General features: G+C 41.0%; 1 protein-coding gene across 1 annotated transcript in view; it reads right to left on the bottom strand.

Annotated features, from left to right (window-relative positions):
- Positions 1-23,712, bottom strand: part of AFF3 (ALF transcription elongation factor 3) — a 545,753-nt gene that overhangs the window by 84,040 nt on the left and 438,001 nt on the right. The window contains exon 13 of the mRNA XM_069493856.1: positions 17,661-17,712. Coding sequence (XP_069349957.1) covers positions 17,661-17,712 — 52 coding nt within the window. The remainder of the gene's footprint in view (positions 1-17,660; positions 17,713-23,712) is intronic.

Raw genomic sequence — 23,712 nt, 5'->3', positions numbered from 1 at the left:
TGGATTTGGGCAGGAAGGGACAAAGTTTGAGGGTACTGCAGTGATCAAGGCAAGAGACGTGCATGGCGGCAGTGGAGGTGGAGAGAGCACACTTTGCATTTGCAGGTCTGATCGAGGGAACAGGTGACTGGGTGCGGCAGCCGTGGGGGAGGCAGTAGCAGTGAGGCCCAGGCTTCTGGCTTGAGCACCTGGTATGGATGGAGCTCCACTTGTCGAGAGGGGCAAAAGACTGGTGGTGCAGAAGCAGCACACAAAGGTAGAGTTTAGTTTTGGGTGTGTGAGGGTCAAGTTGCCTACAAGATGTTCAAGTGGAGACACTAAATAAGATAGTTGGATACATGAGACTGAAGCCGTTAAATATCAATCACCAATTATGTAAGAATCATCAGTAACAGTCATGAAAAGGACAGCCTGAGGTTTCCGGATCTACATTTTGCTACTGTTCTAAGAGAAGAAGATTTAGGATTCGAATAATCTTTGTCTTTTCATTCCAGATGTGAGTAACCTCCATTTTTGCTATTAACAGTATCAGGTTTATTCCAATGACAATAAAGGAGGTATCTCTGCAGCAGTCGTTTTAAGCACTTTGTTTCACCTGTGGTCAGACGTTGTCTCCATATTCAGCTACTTGAATAAATGCCATCACAGCTCATTTTAGTTCATTTAGCTCATTTGTGTTTTACGGTTACTGAAGCGCGCTGTGAAATTTAGATCCAGTCACATATCTTTACAGCACAGAAGTTCTGTCTGGTAAGGCCTTACTTTTTTCTTGCTGTTCTTTTTCATGTTGAGACTTGTATTTATTCATTTATTTCACTGTTTAATTTCCTTCTACATCTATGAACACATTTTATGTTTCATTCTCTTAACTTTTATGCCATTGTTTTTCATTTTAGTTCTAATTAACGGGTCTCTTAACTTTTTATGTTGTGGGCTTCCATTTAGTGTTTTGCAACCCATTTGGTAATATTTGCAAGATAAGGGAAAAACTCTTACTCCTCTTTATTTTTCACTCAGTAATAACGAGTACTTTGCATTTTCTGTTCCTAGAAATAAATGCTGTCTAGGAAGCAATTTTTTCAGTACACTTTGATCTCATCCTTTTCTCTATGGGTCAGCCAGAATCAGAGATGACAATATAATTTTTCATCCAAATAAGAACATTTTTGAGAGTGAAAGGGGATGTCAACCAGACAGGAGTCTGAGACAAGAGTAGAAAACCTGGCTTTTCTGGGCACACTGGGCTGCATGGTTGCTCTGATAAAGAGACTCTGTGCAAATATCACTTGCTGTTTGTAGAACGTGTATCATAATGAGAAGGCAGAATTTCATGGGCTGAGGACCTTGTCAATAAAGAAAACGAACAGCTGAATGGGGCCAGCAGAGGACAAATCACTCCAATTCTTGGTGTCTGCTTAAGTCAAGCCGATGCTTGTGTGAATTTCTGGCTCTTTCCAGGTGCTCCTCCCTCTGCTTAGCTTCTGCCTGTGCTCTGAGGTCTAGCTCGTGCTTGTTACTGTGCTCCTGGAATCTCAGCTCTCGTTGATCCTCCCCTCCCTGTACTCTTGGATTGCAACAGGGGTAGCACCAGGCTCTACTCATTCTTGGGGAGTTTGCCATCTGCTTTGTGACAATTTTAGATTTGGATCCCCAAGTTCCTTATAAGATCCTAAAGGCAGAGACCTCAGCTCAACCTCCCTCCACCTCCTTCCTCACAACCCACCATGCTTACAGGATGCGAGCAGGTAACTTTCAGGGATGAGAAATACTGTCTGCCACTATCTCCCATCTAAGATGTTTGTTGAAATGCATGTCTTCCATAGCTTTAAATTATTTCTCTATTTTACTTTATTTAAATACCAGGACACATAAACATTGAAAAATGTTTGACTAACTCCCCCTCTAACCTCTGTATTGTTCAGAATTGTTTATGTCTATTAGAAATTTGATGAAGATAATAACAAACATTTATTGAGCACCTATTATATCCTATGGAAAATGCTGACTAGGGTTGACCATGCCAGCTGATGTTTGCCTAGGTAATGTCATCTCATAAGGGGATCCTGGTACCAACTGACTGACTTGGGGACCTTGTTTGAGGTCAAATGGTCAGGGAAGGTCCTAATTTGGCAAGTCAAATCTTCTGAGAGGGATTGAGAAAGGCACATGTGTTTTTATCGAGCATTTCCAGGGTACTTTACTTACTAGCCATGTACTATGATCTATTTGTGGCATCCACCAAAGCAAGTGGCTCTTCTAGGCCCTGGAGGTTTTTGCCATCACAAATGAAAACTCAGGGGCAGCTGCTATGAGCCAGGAGCAAGAAGGGAAAGGTGTAAAAACAATGCGAGTGGGTCCCACGGCAGCAGACTCCACCCAGAGGGGCAGGGCTCCACGAAGAGCCTGAAGATACAAGGCACCCTTACAGGGAAGGCCATACTGACCACTATGAGGGCAACACTGAGTCAGCGGGGCCCGAGAGGATCCCTGCAGAAGGGCTGTGGGGCAGGCAGCGGGTGTGGGGCTGGCAAGAGGACAGTCTGAAGTGGGAGGATGATGCCAGGAAGACCGTGACCATGCATGAGGCTATTAGTGTTTGGCACAGTGTGGGATGGGAAGTAGCTGGGTGCTATCCAGCCCTAGGCCAGGTCCTGGGGAGCAGCTCACAGTTTCAGAGATGTGGCATCATTGTTCCACAGCAAGTAGCTGCTTCTACTTGGGCAGCTGGACACTGCCCCTTAAAGGGCCAGACTTGGGAAGGCTAGATATCAGCTCCTTGAGGACAAGAAGTGGGTACCAGTTACATTACTGAATGACCCCTGGAGCAAGGTCCAACCAGTAGTGTAGGGCGCACTAATGCTTGACAAACAAAAAGTCACTAGATGACCAAGCCACAATGGTTAATCCTTGAAGGATGATGGATTAACCTCTAGCTCATTCATTCTTTTGATTCAGTCTCATTCCAAAAACCTTGTGTCAGAGGATAAGGCCACCAAACTAGTACATAGGCTTTGTACTTTGACATAGATTCCAAAGTTTATCTGAGCTTTTGTTAGTACAATTACAACCAAGTATTCCTTTTTTTTTCCCTCTAAGAAATGAACAAGGCAATATTCTGCTTTTAAATAGGCACCATCCTTCAACTGTCAATTACTCTTTTAGGGAAGAGAATGTGACAAATCTTTGCTGAAATATTATTTTGTTAAAAATTAAAATGGCACTCTCTATGATACTGTTTTCCTTATAAGAAATCTATTCTTTCTCTTGTGGTATTTTTTTTTTTTTAGCAAAAGCTTCTATCAAGGTACTAAACAAGGGAATATTTAACTATACATGACCCTGCTGGGCAGGTGGTAGTTACCAGTCTCTATCTTGTTCCAAATGTAACTATTTTGTCCTCCTAAAGACTACGTTCACAAAACTCAATTGCCATTAATCGTGTGCTTGGTTTTATTGTTACCTATGTTCTTAAGATTTTTAGGTTGCTTTGGGGGAGAGATGATAGAGTGATACATATAATAGTATGTAACATCTATCAAAAAGCCTTCAGATTTCAAACTTCATTTTTATTGTATGCATATAATACATAATGCGGGGGTATGTTTAAATTGTGGCCCTTCATTTTTGTTATTACTTTCAATGATCTAAGTAGTACATGTTCATTGCAGGAAAAACATAGCACATATAACAAGTAAAAAATGAACAAACCAAAACAAAAACCGGCTCCACCTCATGACTGTGGTGCCAGCTACCATTAGCAGTCTCGTGTGACTCTATGTCTACTTCACATGTAACCCAAATAAATCAGGGCTGTTTCGGGACCAGTCTGAACGTAGTGTTACATCTGAAAGAAACATAAACATGCTATGGAAGCCTTGAGAAATATTTCTAAGTATCAATGTCTCTTGACAAGAGAGGGCCAAGTGGGAAATAGACTGTAACACATTATAAAATCCTTCCAAATCTTCTTTACGTACCTGCCCTAAGTCCCGTATCATGTGGCAGTTGTCCAGTCTCTCTTCTTGTCCCTCTGCCTCCTTCCCACCTCCTCATTCTCTCTCCTGAGACTCCAGACCACCGTGTCCTCCTACCTTCTAGATCTGTTCCTGCATAATTAGCTCCCTGCCTTTTCTTGTATAAATCAACTCTCCTGACTTTTTCCTGTATTCCTTTCTTTCTTTTACCTAAATAAGTATTGGGAAAAAAAAGTGCCAGCAATGAAAATAAAGAACATTTTTGGGGAGAAGGGGAAGGAGAAGAGGAGGAAGGGAGGAGGGGGAGTGTTAAAATGTATACTTTAATAGTTTTATACTAACATATATTTACATTAATAAATATATTTTGTGTTAATCTATTATTTTTGTCTAGCACATTAAGATATTGAAAGATTTGGTCAGATAAGCTTGCCCGTGATCACAAGGCCAGTAAGGGCTCCCCAGAGCAGCCGGATTCTGCCTCAGCCTCACTGTGGACTCTTGAGGGTGGAGGCTGAAAGAAAAGGGGACCAGATGAACTTTGAATTCTGCTGGTCTCAGCGCGAAGAGGACTGGTGGGATGCTGGGTGGACACTGAGAGACACTGGGGAAAGCTTTACCTGGGGATGCTAACAAGGAAGTATAGGAGTTATCTCTTAGACAGGTGTTGGCAAAGGAAATGGGAGGGATTTACATTTCTGAGATTCATCTCTTTTTTTCAAGAGGGTTACGTCCTTATTGCTGATCTCAAAGCTTGCTAAGAATTCTGGGGGAAGAATTCTTTTTACTTCCAGGGCTCACCATGGCAGGGCTATGTTAAAGGAAGTGCCTGCCTGGGTCAGGTCTGGGTGGGAGCAAAGATCACTGAGGATTCACCAGGCAAAGGGCACAAATCTACTGGTGCCGTTAGATGATGGTGAAAGACCCAAGCTCTGTTCTCAGAATCATGAGAGGTCTCTTGTGAGGGTGGCAGAAACACTTGTCTTCCAGGACAGAGCACTGGCAAGGCAATTGTGCCTTCTAGGTGAGTGTGTGCATGTGCATGCATGCATGTGCTTGTCTGTCTAGCTATAATTTCAAAGTGATGGCACACAAACAAGAATAGCCACCATACCAGCGCTGGCCGAGCTGCTTGGCAATGCTCTATAGGTAGAGTATGTGCATTTAAATTCATGGTTCTTAGGAGTGGAAGGTTAAATTTGGAGTGTGGATGGTGATGCTGGGACACTGGTCAACGTGACGTGATCACGCGCCTTCTGGACAGCTGCCTTGGCCTCCAGGTCTCACTGGAATGGGTGAGTTTGTTTTCTAGAGGTCCGTGACATACAGTTTTAGGGCAAAAAAAAATAGATAGTAAATCACTGGTAGTAAATGCTAAGTTCTAAAATTGTTGGCTGACGTGTCCTTCCAGACAGTTTTAGCCTTGGTTGGATTTAATGCAGGGAGAAGATGTGTCATAGTGACCTGACTATGGGGTGACTGTATTCACATGGTTGAAGCTTTGCGTAAAGGTGATGCTGATGTGGCTTCTTAGCACAGTCCAGGCTAGCTGGTTATCTAGGTTCTGCCTGGGCAGCAGATAAACTATCCCAGCACATGAAGACCTGTGTATGCAGGAATTGTTGCTTCCTGGTCCAATATCTTTGCCTGATGAAAGCATTAAGTCTGCAGGTTCCATCATGGCTTTGTGGGCTGCTCATCTGAGCTTTGATCATCCACATGCTCCTGGAACTCATCTCATAGGGCAATTTCAACACATGGCAGACTTGAGCAAAGCCAAGATGGTGATGCCCATTAGTGACTTTCAACTTAGGCCCAGCAGGTGAATACTGGGATTAGTCATTTGCCACTTTGTTGAGTTTGCCAAGCGCCTTTTGGACCTTTTAAAAAAGGCCTTATGCCACTTCAATATGATGCTTTGGCGGAGTCCTGTTCATTTTCCACTGGCCTTGCTAGGTGGTTGATTATTATGAATGCAACCAGGGCCTCAATTGTGGAATACAAATGTTCCCTTGTTTTTGTATAGAGACAGATGAAAGTAACATAAATATTTTGGCAGTTTTGTTAAAAAATGCAACCTATGCTTGAAGAACCAAAATCTAAGCCTGCCTTTATGTTTCACTTAAACCTTTTTTACTCAGACAAAATAGCAATACCTGAAGGTAAAAATAGGTTTGTGATGGTTAGGAAAGATTCTCCTAATTGTACTTTGCAAACCAATTATATAAGAGAAAGCTGAATCAATTCTGAGCATGTTATTATTGGTATTAGAATTTTCAGCTCTTCAGTAAACAGTGCTTTACAGTTCAGATGTACATTATACAGATGTACAGCACATTATATGTGCTTTCACATATAATGCTTAATAATCGCACACTCTTCCTCAAAATGCCTTGAACTTTGAGAACAAAATCTAAGTTGAAGGAAGAGGTATCCAGAGACATGATGCTAACTCAGAAGTGCCCCAGAGAGATATTCTGTCTAAGCTGAACCCTTGCACCTTTCGGGAGTAGAGACCACTATGTCTGGTGGTCTGACATTTTAGCCACTAACTGGTCTGCTTCTTAAAGATGGTCTTGTTTCACTCAGCACAATCTATTGGCTGCAGATCTGGTCAGGGTGGAACTGGGAAGTGCCAAGGGGCCTTGAATTACCACAAATGATTTTTCCCCACATAGAAGCAACAGGCTAAGAGAGTCTCCCGAGAAAAGCTGGGCTTATGAGATAACCAGCCCCACTTGGACAAGATTTGGAAAAACATAAACAAAAACTAAACTTTCCAACTGCATATCTGGACCAAACACCTGAATAACTATAGGTAAATCCTTTACTATCGGACACCATCCCAGCCTGGGTATGAGTGATAGCACATACTCCAGGGAGCAGCTATTGAATGGCTTCACTTCCCAAAAAGCTATTGAAGAAAAAAGCATTAAAGTCACTGGACAAAGATCTATTCCTCCGAGTTAAATAGGAATGTTCTCTGGAGGGAGAATTCCACCACTTCTGCCAACCAGCATCCCTGCGGGCAGCTGTGTTTGAGAAGAGCGTGCCTATCAACTAATGACGCATGGCCCCTCCTGGTTCCTCAATGGAGAGTCTGTGGTGGTGGTTCTGCTATCCACCATTAATAGAAACGTGGCTGAGTTTCAAAAATGTAGCTCCTTCTATGAATTCTTCAATTTAACAAAGGCTGTGGTTCCCCATTTTTGTGTTGTGTGTTTGCCCAAATTTAATGAATCATCTTTTAATTTCATATAATTTTCTCATTTTTCCAGATTTCCATTCAGGGTCCTCGTGCTGAAACGAGGCACATGCCATGCCCAGGCTGGCTGGACGCAACTAAACCTATATAAATCTCAATCAGGTCCTGAGAGGAGGTCAGAGAAAATATTTTAGGAAACAGGGTTGTGGGCCTTTGTACACTCTGTGCTCAGTGGCATTTAAGTTGGCTGACCATTTCAATTTTGGAAATTATAGTCCCTTAACATGAAAAAAAGGCAATTATGTATTTCTGTATTTCCACCTATGCTTGTGCTTTTTGCAAATGTTTATAAAAAAGTGGCATGATACAATAAAAGACCTGTGCATTCTGGTGACAGTAAAATTTTGTTTATAAAATACAATTACCTAACTAAGGTTCAGAACTATTAAACAAACCAACTCTTCTGCTGAACATTTGAGTTTCAATGATTGTGACCAAAGGTTTGAATACGTGAATAGCTTTCTGGGAAGTGAAGCCATTCAATAGCTGCTCCCTGGAGTATGTGCTATATCATTCATACCCAGGCTGGGATGGTGTCCTATAGTAAAGGATTTACCTATAGCTATTCAGGTGTTTGGTCCAGATATGCAGTTGGAAAGTTTAGTTTTTGTTTATGTTTTGTCATACAGATATGTCATACAGATATGACAAAAGTCTGATAGGCAGTAGTTTTTCTTTTTTGTTTTTTACTTCAAAATATTACAGGGGGTGGGGGTGAATGAATATTTTTGGTTACATGTATCAATTTTGTTATGCTTGAGTCAGGGTTGTAAATGTGGCCAGTAGTTTTCAACTAGAGTGATTGTTCTGTTTCGGTATTAAAAAGAAACCAATTTGTCAGTATGATCAAATTGGGAAGTTAGCTCAGGTACAATGATGTTAATGTAAGCCTAAAAACATCAAGACCAACAAGCCAGCCTCTTGCATGATGTTTGGTGCTTAGTAGGTATTTGAGACAATTCTCAGAATGACATTTTTGTAAAAACTGTCTAGTTCTTGTTTGGCTACAAATAACATCAACAATACAGCTCATTTCTAATGTAGGAGAAACTTGATTTTGGAGCCTTGCCCCCAAACCTGGTCCTGATTACTGCTTCAACTCCTGTTTATATAATTCTACACAATTTTGGCAGGATTCGAGAGCACATACCAGGGTGTTGGCTTTTATGAATCTCCTGGGATGTGAATGTCATGCTGCCTGGATGAACTCTGGCCACAAATCCTAGACAAGCACAATGACTCTATTTATTCAGACTTGGCTGCCTGAATGCAGATTGACTCTGTGGGTAATAAATTTTCACAGGCCAAGAACTTCACCATCAACCAAGCTGATCCTGAGAGGAAAAATGCATCTAGGGAAGTGGAGTTGGGCTGCAAAAAAACCTCCTATGTTTTTATTCCACGTCTGCATGTCATTCAGCTAATTCATTTGGTCACTGATTGACATGTACTGTTAATGCCTTCAGAGGTTCTTTTTAAAAGCTCTGCATTCTGTTATGCAATTGTCATATTAAAAAGAAACAAGGGAAAAAATGAAGAGCTCCCATTACAACTGGCAATCTGCTTTTAGCAACACACCCAAAATGATGTGAGTCATTCGGTGACCTCTATGGCAAAAAGCAGAGAATTGAGATGGGAATGCTTCTTGTGCCACTCCACAAGAAACCAAAGGGAACAAAAAGCAATAACAGTAATTTTGTGCTCAGAGCAACCTCCCCTACAATCTTGACATCTTGATGCAGCGAGGCTTTAGATTCTAAGAGACATGATTATTACTCTATGCATTATAAATAAGAAAATAATTGGCTCTTTCACTTGCAGATTTATGTTAATGCCCTAGATATCTATTAAATTAATTGTGTGCTCTCCAAATATTGATTGGGGATTAAAAGGTAACTTTTCTTCATTGTACGGGAAGTAAATTATGCCAATAGGGAAAATTCCCTCTACAGATTAGATCCAATGATCCCTGCTTGTAAAATTAAAATAGTCACTTTAAGTGGATAAACCATGCTCATTTAAAGAGAAAAATGCAGTTACATAATTAAAATGAAAAGACTGCCCAATATGTATGGATAATGTAATTACTGGAAGCCACAGGCATGTACGTAGCCATTCAATTTGGATCCCTGTTTCCTTCCTTTCCCTGAGCTATGTATTTGTCATCTCTGAAACACTTGTCTATGGTTGACACTATCTTTGCTGCTCCCTGCTGAAAGTCTTAATCATGTGTCCCTCTCCTCATGCTTTAGCTATAATAATCTCATCTGCATATTTGCTTAGGTCCAACCTCCCAAGTTTTCCCTGACTTGAGAGGCAGAGCTCATCTTTTTGCCAAATGGGAAGATGTGCAATTCCTCTCTCTCTTCCAAATCCATTAAAAAATTTCTTTAGTACGTAGTGTCTTTAGTAATAATTTTGTCTTAAGTCTTCTAATTCCTTCACCTTCTTCCATGGAAACACTGGCCTTTGGAATTGTCAAAACCAAGAGTTACAGAAAGAAGATCAAACAAATTGCTCTGCGTATCACATCTCTTTCATTCACCCAGACAAACAAGAAAGCTGATTCTCAAATATGTTGTGCTAGTTCCAGTTGGAACCTCATCAAGTATGAAAACCATAGGTGCATCCATGAGATTATGCCTCCATTTTATCCTGTCTGCAAACTTTCTAAGTAAACCCTGCTACAACCCCAGCTCTAGAGGTCACAGTCAAACTTCTGCTATCCTTGAAAGGGAAGTCTATGGAGAAACCCATATTCTTGGCTTTGGAGGCTTCTGTCTGAGACACGTTATGAAAACTTGTACCTTCAATATGACTTGATGTAAACATGTTTAAGAAGTGGCTAAAGAGATTTCCATGGAGACTGGATAAGTGCTTTTCTCTCAAATAGGTAGGTTATTTGTCCATTAAACTACAGCCAGTTTATGATCTGGGGTCTTATATTTTTGTCATCTCTGCCAATACTTGTGATGGTTGCACAGGGCTAATTTGAAAAATCATAGTTTTCAGTAAAAGAAATAAAAGTAGAGGAAAGGTCATACGGGAAAACGGACGGTGGGAAATACTCTCAAGTCAATGCAACATGTTTCTATCCAACAGATAGTTAGCACTTCAGCTGTGCCAAACACAGTCCCTGCCCTCAGGAAACTTCCAGTTTAGTTGGTAGAGATAGATATTAGAAAAAGTAAACATGTAATATATAACGAAAATTATGGTGCAATTCAAGAAAAAAGACTGAGGTTACTGTGAGGAGGACTAGCCGGGGTCCAATTTAGAAAAGAGGGAAGGTCTCCCTGAGGAAGTGAAAGTTATGCTGCACCTCCAAGATGAGGAGGTGTTAGCCAGGCAAAGAAAGAAGCAGTAGAGGCCTCTGGAGGCCCTGAGGCAGCTGAGCCCGGCTGGTTGCAGGAGCTGAGGAAAGGGCCAAGCCGCTAGAGAGCCGAGAATGAGCTCAGTGCGAAGAGGAGACACGGACAGAGCCAAATGGCGCAGGGTAGTGTTGGCCATGCTGAGGGCTCTGGATTTTATCCCAGGTGGAATGGGAAACCTATTTAATATTTTAGACCAAGAAATTACTTGATATGATTTATATTTTCAAAAGATCACTGTGGGGAGGTTGTATTCTAGAGGGCAGGGAATAGAAATACAGTTTATACTACACTGGCTTAGACTAGCCAGGATGGAAAGAGGTGGATGGACCCACATTTAATTCTGGAGGTTGAATTTATAGTATTTTGAGATGAAATGAATATCTGAGTGAGGAACAGTTAGTCATCAAGGATGAGTCCAATGTTTCTAGGCTTAAACAGTTGGGTGCCTGGTAGTGCTAGCTTTGGAAATGGGAACAATCACAAGAGGAACATGTTTGGGTGTCAAGGTAGAGGGGTGGCAAGACCAGAAGAACTGTTTGGCATAAACTGAATCTGAAATGCTTGTGAGACATCCAAGTGGAAAAGTCAAGTAAGTCCGCAGTGCAGAAGAGAGTTCTGAGCCGAGGATGCAAGTTTAGAGATTGTCAGTATAAAAACTGAAGGTCATGGGAATAGATGAGGTCAGCCAGAGAGAGGGGAATGGAGAAGAGAAGTCAGGGATAAATGCTGAAAACCTCCAACATTCCATTCAAGATTAGGTAGAAAATGAATGTCAGCAAATGAGCCTGAGAAGAAACAGCCAGAGGGGTAGGAAACAAACCAGGAGAGTGTGATGTTAGACTCCTCAAAAGAAGTGGGTGATTAATAGTTTTTAATGCTGTATGTCTTCTAGTGAGACAAGGGACTGACCCAGCGAGGCATGGTTCTGGTGGAGAGGGGGGGTATAAAGGAATCAGAAGAACAAATCTCCAAGTAACTGAGAGGAAACGGGATGGACTTTCGATACAGCAGGGCAGTGTCTTCCCGCAACAGGAGGGAAGGGGAGGGAGGAGTGAAGATAAAAGCAGTTGTGTGGATGTGGTAGTGGGGAGATTAGACCTTCCTGTTAGAAGCCAATTAGCCATGCACTAGGGAAATAAAGATGAATAAAATACAGAATAAGATTCAGGTTGTTCACTCAAGAAATTAGGAAGACAGAAAACTTATCATCATCATCCTCATATTATCTACTATTATAAATTCTGTGATAGAAATAATTGTAGAATATTAGCGGGGAGTGGGGAGGAGAGGAAGGGCAAAAACCCACCTAACAGGTACAATGAACACTATTCGGGTGATGGGCACATTTGTAGCCCTGACTCAAGCCATGTAACAAAAACATTTGTACCCTCTTAGTATTTTGAAATTAAAAAAAAAAAAAGTGGAAAAAAGAAAGAAATGATTGTAGAATATTAAGAGAGAAACTTGTAAAATGACAGCACCAGTGAACTGTTATAAGTTATGTATATATAATGTAATACCTAGAATAGCCACTGAAAAGCTATACAAAGAGATTCACATAAAAACATTATAGATGAATCAAAATGGAATTCTTCAAAATGTTCAAGGAATCCACAGAAAGGCAGGAAAATAAATGAAAAGAAAACAAGGAGAACAAACAGAAAACAAAAAATAAAGTGGCAGACTTAAGCCTTAACATATCAATAATTATGTTAAATATAAATGGTCTAAATACATGAATTAAGAGACAGAAACTGGCAGAGTGGATAAAATAGGACTTAACTATATTCTGTCTATAGGAAACTCATTTCAAATATAACAATATAGGTAGGTTGAAAGTAAAAGAATGGAAAGTTAAATTATGCAAGCATTAACCAAAAGAAAGCAGGAGCAGCTACAATGATATCAGAAAAAGTGACCTCAGAGCAAAGAAAATGACCACAGAAAGAGAGGGACATTACATAATGATAAAAGGGTCAATCTACCACGACATAATAGCAACTCTAAATGTGTATGTCCAAAATAATAGAGCTGTAAAATACATGAAGCAAAACCGACAGAATGGAAAGAAGAAATAAAAATAGACAAATCTATAATCTTAGCCAGAGACTTTAACACCTCTTACTCTCAACAATGGACAGTGCAATTAGACAGAAAGTGAGAAAAGATATAAAAGAATTCAACAACATCAAACAACAGAAAATAACTGATATTAATAGAACACTCCACACAACAACAGCAGACTACACATTCCTTTAAATGCCTATAAACCGTGTACCAATATAATATCTTGGGCTATAATAAATCCTCAACAAATTTATAAGAATTAAAATCATACAAAATATGTTCTCTGACCAGAATGGAACCAAACTAGAAACCAATAAAAGTAAAATCTCTGAAATTAAACAACACACTTCTAAATAATCCCTGAGTCAAAGAAGAATTTTTATTGAACTGAATGACAATGAAATACAACATGTCAAAATTTGGGGATAAAGCTGTGGCAGGGCTGAGAATGAAGTGTATAGCACTAAATGTTTACATTATAAAAAATTCAATAATCTCAAATCAATAATCTAAGTTCCCTCAAGAAACTAGAAAAACAGCAGAAATGTACCCAAAGCAAGCAAGAGGGAAAAAATAAAGATATCAATGAAATTGAAAACAGAAAAACTAAACAGAGAGTATCAATGAAACAAAAAGCTAGTTCTTGACAAGATCAATAAAATTGATAAACCTCTAGCAAGACAAAAAAAAAAAAAAAAGAAGACAAATGATGACTATCAGTAATGAAACAGAGGGTAACATTATAGCTCCTGCAGTCATCAAAAGGACAATGAAGGAATAATACAAAAAACTCTATACACATAAATAAATAGACTAATTACTCGGAGAACATGTATTACCACAACTTAGTATGACATAGATAATTTGAATAGCCCTATAACTATTAAGGAAATATTTTTTTTTAAGTTTTATTTTTTTTTTTATTTTTTTTTTTTTTTGAGACAGAGTCTCACTTTGTTGCCCGGGCTAGAGTGAGTGCCGTGGCGTCAGCCTAGCTCACAGCAACCTCAAACTCCTGGGCTTAAGCGATCCTACTGCCTCAGCCTCCCGAGTAGCTGGGACTACAGGCATGTGCCACCATGCCTGGCTAATTTTTTTTTCTATATATATTTTAGTTGGCCAGATAATTTCTTTCTATTTTTAGTAGAGACGGGGTCTCGTTCTTGCTCAGGCTGGTCTCGAACTCCTGACCTTGAGCGATCCGCCCGCCTCGGCCTCCCAGAGTGCTAGGATTACAGGCGTGAGCCACCGCGCCCGGCCTAAGTTTTAAAAATCTCCAGCCCATATGGTTTCACTGGAAAATTCTGCCAAAGAAGAATTAACATCAATTTTTACACAGCCTCTTCAAGAAAAGAAAAGAGCTGGGGACACCTTCTAATTCATTTCATAAGGCCAGTATTAGCCTTATAGCAAAACTAGACAAAGACAATAAAAAACAGAAAACTTCAAACCAATATACCTCACGAACATAAAAAGGCAAATGTGTGGCAAGGATGTGGAGCCAGTGGAATTCTCTTACGTTGCTGGTGGGAGTGTCAGTTGGTACAACCATTCTGGAAAATGGCTGGAGAAAATCTACTGGAGTTGAACATGCCCACACTGTACTGCCCCAGCATTTATACTCCTGGGCATAGATCAACAGACATGTTCTTGTATGTTCAACAAAAGACCTATACAGGGATGATAATAACAGCGCTATTTTAATAGAACCAAATATCCACATGTTCATCAGCAGTTGAATAAGTAAGTAAATTATGGGATACATACATAATGAGATAAATCCCACAAACAATGTTGAGCAAAAGTAGTCAAATACAAAAGAGTACATGCTGTATAATTCCAGTGATACAAAGTTCAAAAACAAGCCATGGTGCTATGGAGAGTGGTAATTGGAAGGGGACATGGAGGCATCTGGGAGGCTGGTTGCATCTGTATCTTGATCTGGGTGTTGGTTACATGGGGTTGTTTTATGGACATTCAACAAGTTGTATACTTAGGGTACGTGTCCTTTTCTCTACGTATGTTGCATTCAATCATGATAACTTGATAATCATGAACATATTTTTTGTCATTTATAAAAGTTTTTATTATTTCCATAAATAATATAAAAGCAAAAAATGCCTAATAGATCTGGTGACATGAAGATGATGGTTGACCTCAAGTTCTGAGGAAGAGGCAGGCTTGGGGGAATCTAACACTGATTCCAATTTTACAAATGAAGACATTGAAGCAGAGAGCAGTTCAGGGGCCTGGCCAAGGTTGCAAAGCCGTAAGTAACAGAGCGGGGATTTGAACCGCTGGTGCAGGGCTGCCGTGCTCTTAGTCACTAAACCAGACTGTCTCTTAATCTCTAAGAGCACAAAGGCAATGAGGAGAAAAGGAAACATTAGATAGGAGTGTTGAAAAGCACAAGAGTCTGAGGCTGTCTGAGGAAGGGCAAACAGGCATAGCAAATTGAAGCTCTTATGGATACATCTTTTTTACAGTGGCTATGCAGGCTAGTGGAACCACTATTCACAAAGATAACAAGATATAATGTAAGAAAAGGTTAAAGATCTTAGCATACTATATTATGTTTATAGAGGCAGGGGTTTTTCTGGGAAAGATTTTGGGTTTAAAGGACAAAGTCTGATTACAACTGGATCAGAACAGAGAATAAGATATAAAACCATCCTCATATAGCTATCTGATCTTTGACAAAGCAGACAAACACATACACTGGGGAAGAGAATCCCTATTTAATAAATGGTGCTGGGAAAATCGGATAGCCACATGTAGAAGACTGAAACAGGATCTGCACCTCTCCTCTCTCACGAAAATCAACTCATGATGGATAACAAACTTAAACCTAAGGCATGAAACCATAAGAATTCTAGAAGAAAATGTTGGAAAGACTCTTGCAGATATCAGCCTAGGCAAAGAAGTAATGAAGAAGACCCCAAAAGCAATCACAGCAACAACAAAAATAAATAAATGGGACCTGATCAAATATATACCTGGAAAAATCATTTATTCTAAATGTTTAATTATCTCATGATGTCAGAGGAATGAAGCGTGTCTATGTGTGTTGTATGGGTGTACAAGCTATATTCTTTCAGGGAAAAATAATATGTTGGTCTTGGAGAGAAAAAAATCATTAGTCTTTTTTTAAAGTATGGGAATTATAATTTATTATATGGGTATGACTACAGGCCCAAACAGGACAACTTAATATAATTAGTGTTGAAACAATAACTAGTTTTAAACTCCCATATACAAAACCACTATTTTGAGTCTTAATTAGAAAAAAGGGATTACTGAATAAAAATGAGTCATTCTGTCAGTACCTTTTAGTGCAAAAATAGGAAGGTGTACGCATATAGGGATTAAATGCAAGAATAAAATATATGACCTGTATATTCATAATACAATATTATCAATGAGTACAGACTGGAAGGAAATAGCTAATAAAGCAAAACGAGTCAACTAAAAGTTCTCACTGCCTTAGAGAACATGTATCACTAATAATGTTTTTTTTTTAATTGAGTTTTCATTGGAAGTATTTCCTGGAAATAGCTCACGAAGTTATTTCCAAATTAAGACAGGTTTATAGATTGAAATAGTCTGTGAATCCTTTTTCTAATATGAAGTACACACAATTTGTATGTTTGATATGACTAATCCATAATGTGCCTATTTGAGCTGCTCAATGGGGAAAAACACAAAGAGATGAGGTCATTTGTTTATAGCCACACCAATGAGGGACCAAAATGAGGAGTGAAAGCGTTCCACATTTCTGCTGAGATGGCTGTTTTGTGGATATCTGACTGCCCTGATGTGTACACCTAGAAACAAATTAATCAATCTCTCAAAAAACTCAAAGCCTGAGTGGCTTTCCTTGCACAGTCAACCTTCCTTCACTGGGTTTCCTCCGCTTGCCAATCTGGTTTCCAGACTCCTCAAGCTCTTCTCCCATCTTTGGTGCCTCAGTTTCTCTCACAAGGCAAGCAACCTCTTCTGTGACCTCACGGGCATGCTCTGCTCAGACACTCTTCCTTGAAATTTTCCTTTGACTTTTATTTCACCTCTGCCTATTCTCTCCATACATTATATGTATTTGCACATCTAGACAGCAAATCATCTGTGTAGCATTTCATGATACCTTTGTATTAAGTTCACTATTTCAAAATCAACTGAATAGCAAAAGTATTTTGCATTGCATACAAAAATGACTTATTAAAAAAAACTCCCTGTATTGTCTTTCTATCCATCCCATTTATCCCAACTTGACAAAATACAATACAGGCAATGAGAAAAAAGAAACAGAAATGTAGGAAAATCTGTCTTTAGTGTTTTTAAACTTGCTTTGAAATACAAACGTTTCCTGAAATACAGAAGTGAAAGTGATGAATGTTAAGTGGATATTTTTTCACCTTAACTGACTTATCAGAAGAGTATTTATAACCCCTTGACTGATGTTTCGAGCTGATAAATCAACATCAAGGGAGAATATTTCAAGCACATTTATCATTTAAGACAAACAGCATGATTATTTTTTATTCATCATTTGAGCTCACCTCTACGTTTGCTCCTTCTCAATGTTAATAATATCTGTATAAGACTGCTCAATATTTAATGTTACAGCTTGCATGTTGCATGCTGATGAGGTTAAGGTCACATGTTTGATCTGCAGAAGGCCAGTTAGCTTTGCCAAAAAGAAAAAAAAAGCTGTATTTCACAGCAAAGCCTGATCCTAGTCAGTTTCCTTGTAACACTCGTTGTTGGTCTCAATGTCATGAAGACCACAGAATTAAAATTTTAAGGGAAATTAAGGTTAAGATCTTTTAATGGACTGGCTCAATTGCAGAGAGGCTCACAATGAGCAGAAGGCCCGGCATCCTTGAGGACCACACTTCAGCTCAGGTAACACCCAGCACAGTGCACTGGGTCAGTGCTACCTGTGTCACGTCCAAAGGACAGCAACATAAAAGAGAATCTTACCTGTTCATTCTCTTCTTCATCACTACTTAGCTTAAGGTCATCTTCTAGCATTCTGAAAAGAGGAACAAAGAGGTACGGAGACTTAGAGGATTTGAAATAATTCAGCAACAAAATATCACCTTTATTAGAGCAACATTTCAGTAATAAGTCTATTTGATTTCCTAATTTTTTCTTCTTTCCCTTTTATGCACTTTTCCACTGATGCACTTAGGAAACAGCAGACAGTCACATCATAAAAATGAACCCTCACAACAGTCATAGGCTAAGATGGGCAGTCTCCAGAAGATGCTGTATTAATGGGGAAATTATACTTAACAATAATTTATTGTATATTTCAAAATAGCTAGAAGAGAAGAACTGTAATGTTCCCAACACAAACAAAAGATAAATTTTTGAGGTGCTGGATATCTTGATTACCTTGAATTGATCATTATACATTGCATACATGTATCAAAATATCATAGTACCCCCCAAATCTGTACAACTATGATATGGCAATAAAAAAAAGAGGTGCTGTTTTAAAAACATAGAACCAAGTAGGGGCTTTTTCCTGGGTAGTTTTAACTCCATAATTACTTCTTTAGTGTTTTTCATGTTCCAGGTGTTGTGCGGTGCCCCAGTACCTGCCTGGGAGGCCTTCATGGTAAAGAGAATTAGGGAACAAGTAGCACTCTGCTGAGAGCCATAAAACAATAACTGGAGTGGTGAGCAACAGAGGCTTAGGCCTTCCATCCTTTAAAGAGCTGGAGAAGACATCATCCCCAAGATCCTACTGAGTGCGGAAAGCCAAACAGGAAGGAGCGCCCTGAAAAGCCAATGAAGGCAACTCCCAGACCATCCGGGTCCCTCCGATCTGTCCTGGCATAGGCAGTGGGGAAGCATACTTTTGGGTCCATAAACGTTAAAAATAAAAAAAAAAAAAAGAAACACAAATTCAGATCTTATTATTTGTGATGATGATAAAATTGTATTCTTTTTAGCACTGCTGTACTGTTTCTTTAGAAAAGATTAGTTTCCACATTAATTAATTTCAAAAGCAGTCTTACTCAGAAGCATATTCTATAAAAGCACATTACATGAGCAAAGCCACTCTGCCAGGGAGCAGGGGGTGCCCACTTCAGAGGGACCCTGGGGCTCCAGGCATCAATGCAAAGGCCTCATTGTTTTCCTTGAAGCCGACTTCCAAACACTGTCCCCTAAAATGTACCTACTGACCTTTAAAAGCCAATTATACACCTATCATCAATACATGCCTCTGAATATTTGCGTAAGTCATTTCAGACACTTGGGGTGAACTAGGGGTAAGTCACTTAATTCCTCCCACCCCCATTTCTTCACGTGTCAAGTGAAGGGTTTTGCTGAGCAATCTCTAAGGTCCAGTCCAGCTTTAGATTCCATAAGTCTACAAAATAAATTTGCTCCCTGCATTTCATCAAGTAGAAAAACTTCTATTTGTTCTAGAGAACACAATTGAGAAATCTCTAAGTCGTTTCGGTGTCTCATTTAAGGCTTTACATTAGGACACCAAATCTGCTTCCTCACAGGCTCTTGCTATTCTCCCAGTATCGAGAGGTACACTCCTGCAGTATTTAAACCACAAGCAAACCACCAAAACAGCAGCAGACTGTGGAGCTTCACCCCCAATTACCCTGCACATCTGGCATGCCATTCATTTCCTTAACTTCACAACTTATCGCTTGGCTTCAAAGAGAAGAGACCTCTTGGTGATTCGTTAGAGCATTCATCGTTTGGGAATAACCTAGGGAAGGGGATGTGTTTTCTTTGTCCTTGGGTCCCCAGTGGCTAGCACGGTGATGCTTAGTATACAGTACGAGTCTGTTGGGTGGGTTGAGGCACCTTCCCCAAGACTATTTTCCTACTAAAAGGCACAAATGCCTTTCTGATGAAAAAGACCAGAGAAGGACAGTTTCTTGCCTCCAACCCTCACCCTTTGTTTTGAGATAAACCTCCATTGCAATTTGGTTTAATCTCAAGGACTGCCCAGCAAGCACTGGGTGCTCTCTGTGTGGGTGGTCCTGTTCGTGGGCAGGAAAAGAGGGCAGAAAAGACACATATAATCACAGTTAACAACCCCCCTGTTGTCAGAAGGAAGTCATGGAACTGGGAAGTTTAATCTTTATATGGACAATAGGTGCACAGACTGGAAGGTCACTGTCAACCAGAGCAAGAAAGCCCAACATGCCCCAAAGTAAGGGATCTTAGCTTGGCTGCAAACCAGCTGTGTGACTTGGTCACCACATGAGGCTGGCATTGCTGAAAGTCACCTCAACAGTAAAAACTGTGTGTGAGGTTCTCTTTTAAGGTAGGGAGTGAAGCTTATTTCTGTTTATTTTAAGCATGTGCTAGATGTGTCAACATAAACACACGTCTGTTTGGATCACATACTGCCCCTCATACCTCCCTGATCCCGGACAAGTTGCCCCTCTGGGGCTTAGCATTTGTCCTTTCCATAACGGGGCTCACCTACCTCATCACCATTTCTGGAAGAAAAGCAGTCAGGGATCCACCTTGCTTTGTGAATAATAATCACTCTATCACTGAATTTACCTCTCTTATATAAAAAAAAATGAATTTATTGTGTTTCTGGCTGAGTTCTAAAAACAAAGGGTCACATGTAAAAATACTTTGTATTCAAGAGAGCCTTCAAGAGTTCAAACCCAACTGAAGGTCAGAATATGTCAAAATATGAGAAAGTGGCAATGGAAACATGAAATTGAACAGCTAATACAAACATTCCCACAGCAACCCTGGGTGATGCTATTCCCAAAACATGGGATCACAGAGCTGGGACAGACAACCGTGGCCACACCACACCCCAAACCCCAACAGACACACAAGCACACTCGGTGCTGGCAGAGAACGTGAGCTCTGCTTTGTTCTGATGGTCGCAGGCAGACCCCTGAGACTCAACCCTGGAAGCATGGTGCTTGTTCCCTTTCACTGCATTCTTCAAGTCTGGTTCAACATTCACAAAGAACTCCATTTTTAATGCAGAACATATCAGAATGGCCTCTTAGAGAGCCTAGGGAGGGGCTGAAGTTCACAGCTGAACAATGAAACATGGTTGGAGAGGAAAGAGAAAACCCATGACACCCACAAGATCACTGGGACTCTCCGTATTTGGCGTGTGGCCAGCAGATGGCAGGTGTAGCCTCCTCCACCTGAACACACAAATGGCATTGCTGTGGCTGTGCCCCTGGCCCACTCCCAGTCCCTGGAGTTTTTATCATCTATTTACAAAAGGAAATAGATTGGCACAGGTATATTAAACAAATGAACAGGAGTGTTAGTAAAAGAAAGATGCAAGTTAAGTATTGGTTAGGCTACTGCAGGTGGCATCTTTGTTTTTGAAAAAGGCAGGCAAAGACTCTGGCCATCTAATGGCCTAGCCGAGGGCAGAGTCTGGGGTTAGGCGCCTGCACGCAAACATGTCACACCTGGCCTGCACAGGCACCTCCCACACCCCTACACCCTGAGCACCTTCAGGCCCTCCTCCTCCCCAAGTCTTCCCTCTGCCGGGCTGCCTCCCACCCAGAGCCAACCCTGTCATGTTCCCTTAGCCCTCTCCCTTCACATCCCCTCAGAGCCCTCCCAGGGGCTGGGACCCCCGACTCACAGCAGCAGCCCTTGTTGTTGAAGGGGAGGTGGGCACTGTGGAGGAGCAGCGGGCCGCCGTGGTCAGAGCACGGACCCAGGGGGAACCCTCGCTCTCCCACTCCACAGCCTAGAGACCTGGCACCTGCCTCAAAGGGCTTCCCTGAGAACTCATCACATCGTCCTGAGAAAGTGCTTAGCCCAGGACCTGGCACAGAAAGAACATTCAACCAGTGTTCATTTTTACTAATATTCCCTTTTTACCTAGGAGGGAACCAGGCCTCAGAGCGTTAAGGAACTCATCTGGGTAAATGAGTTGAGAGACTTTGAGATGTCTTTGTACTAGTGCATCAAACTAAGCCATTTGTGCTTTCAGGCCATTTTAAAAAGAAAGGATGACATTCCCTAGAGACCACGGCGGGGGAATATATTTTAGGTTATAACTGCTGTAAGTTGGTCTGACGTGGCTTTATGTTGACAGAAGATGGAAAACATGCCTGTCAGCCCCTGTACACGAGGATGTCTGCCCTGGGAGCCAGTGGTCGGCCAGGTGTCCCTCAGCAGGGAGGACCTGCTGCCAGGGGACAATGGGACATTGAAATAAAATAGACAACAGAATTGAGCTTTTCGAATCAAGGCCAGAGAGCAGAGGTGCGGTCTGAAGTGCGGATGAACCTGGACCACACGGCCTGAACGCCTGAAGAGCTGTCAAACTGCTGTGAGGGACTCTCCGAGTCAGCGCCTCATGGCGACTTTGCAGTGGAGTCTGTACTAGGTAACTGAGGGTTGTGATACTTAAAGGACACGAGCAAAAATTTTTAACATACAATTAAGTGATTGATAGCTGGTGCCTACGGTGTTGAGGCCCAAAATTTTTCCGGAAGCAGCAACAGCAGCCTGCCCTTGACAGATAGCCAGCTGCTTCCACTACTCATCTGTATCCCACACAGATACTGCAAATGGCACTTTACCTTTGGGTGTAATGGCAGCCATTTCACAGAGCGCTGGTTTTTAATTAATAGGATTTCCCTTGAATTACTTGCCATTTGGGGCCCTTAACAGATCTGAATCCTTTAGTCCTTTAAAGTTCATTTCATTTGGCTTTATCTTAATGGCTTTTTTAAAAATCTGGGTTCTAATTGGGCTGTTAGATTTTCAGATTTGTTTCTATAGCTGGTGCTGCTACTACTATCTTCACCTATGTGAGATTTAACGCCAAAGACAAATGTTTATGAATCCGCATTAAACAAATTCATATATGCAAATATCTATTCTAGCAAACAGCACTGCATGACAGCCTGCCTATTCCTTATGCAAGCGCACCCCTCTGCAGGGATTCCCCAAGTCATCATCGCTGGTGCTTACAACACAGGAGGGAGAGTTCTACAACTCACTTCATTCTTTCTGAAGTTGACTGCTCTGTCAGGGTCGGTGCCACCATCTGCCTGGGGTTATTTTCATTAATAAGTGGCCACCTTCCTCTCTGCATTTGTTCCGAAGAACTTAGCTCCTGCCATTCCAGTGAACTGGGAACTGGGAAGCTAGCACAGGCTCATGCTGCATCTGGGGTGCAGATGAGGTAACTAGTCTGAAGGCAAATGATGAAATCAGGAACAAAATGAAGGGGTGGTCTACTTGACCTGAGCATTTCCAACTCTGATGTCTTCAGATACAGAGATCTCTACATCTTGTCTTAATGGCTTTTTTAAAAATATGAAGCAATTTAGGTTCACGGCGAGATGGTGCTTGCTCATATACATCTGCTTCCCGGACTCCTTCTTCTCGTTGCCAGTGGAATTGTAAATGATCTTCTGATTCTGCCATGTTCAACCTGGGGTGAAGGTGCACTGTCTCTCTTCTGTTTAGTGCCTTTTTTTTTTTTTTTTTTTTTTTAAGGGACAGCAACTTCTAATGGCCATTTTTACTGCTTACATGCTGAGTCCACTTACTACCTTCTACACGGGCCTGTGTTCCCTGGGGACAGTGTCTCATCTCCTACCTTGTAAGATCCTTACAAAAGCCAACCTCATTTAGGCAACCTGCCAACCCCTGGTGAGATCCGGGAAGACTGTATGTCTTCAAAATCTCAATCAACTGCCTTTCCTGATGGTACCCGTATCTATATATTCATATAGACTAGAAATCAAAGAAAAATGAAAATCAACACTAATAAAAGCAAACAGGGGTACTAGAGTCTGGAGTGGTAGAATGCATTTTGAAATGGCAGCTGCCAGGCTGGCCAGCATTTGAGTCTGAATTCTGTCCCTAGCTAGCTCTGTGAACTTGGGTGCATCATTTACCCTCTCTGGACATCATTTCCGAATCTCTAGAGCAAGAGCTGGATAAATGACCTCTACATCCTCTCATTGGTCTGAATTCCATGGCTCTGTGCCTCTGCCAATGGGTAGAAAGTCCAGGAAGACGGCTGGAGAGGGAA

The sequence above is a fragment of the Eulemur rufifrons genome, chromosome 19 (genome assembly GCF_041146395.1).
Source record: "Eulemur rufifrons isolate Redbay chromosome 19, OSU_ERuf_1, whole genome shotgun sequence".
Lineage (NCBI taxonomy): Eukaryota > Metazoa > Chordata > Mammalia > Primates > Lemuridae > Eulemur > Eulemur rufifrons.
Note: the sequence above shows the minus strand (reverse complement) of the source record. Positions and strands in the feature narration are given on the sequence as shown.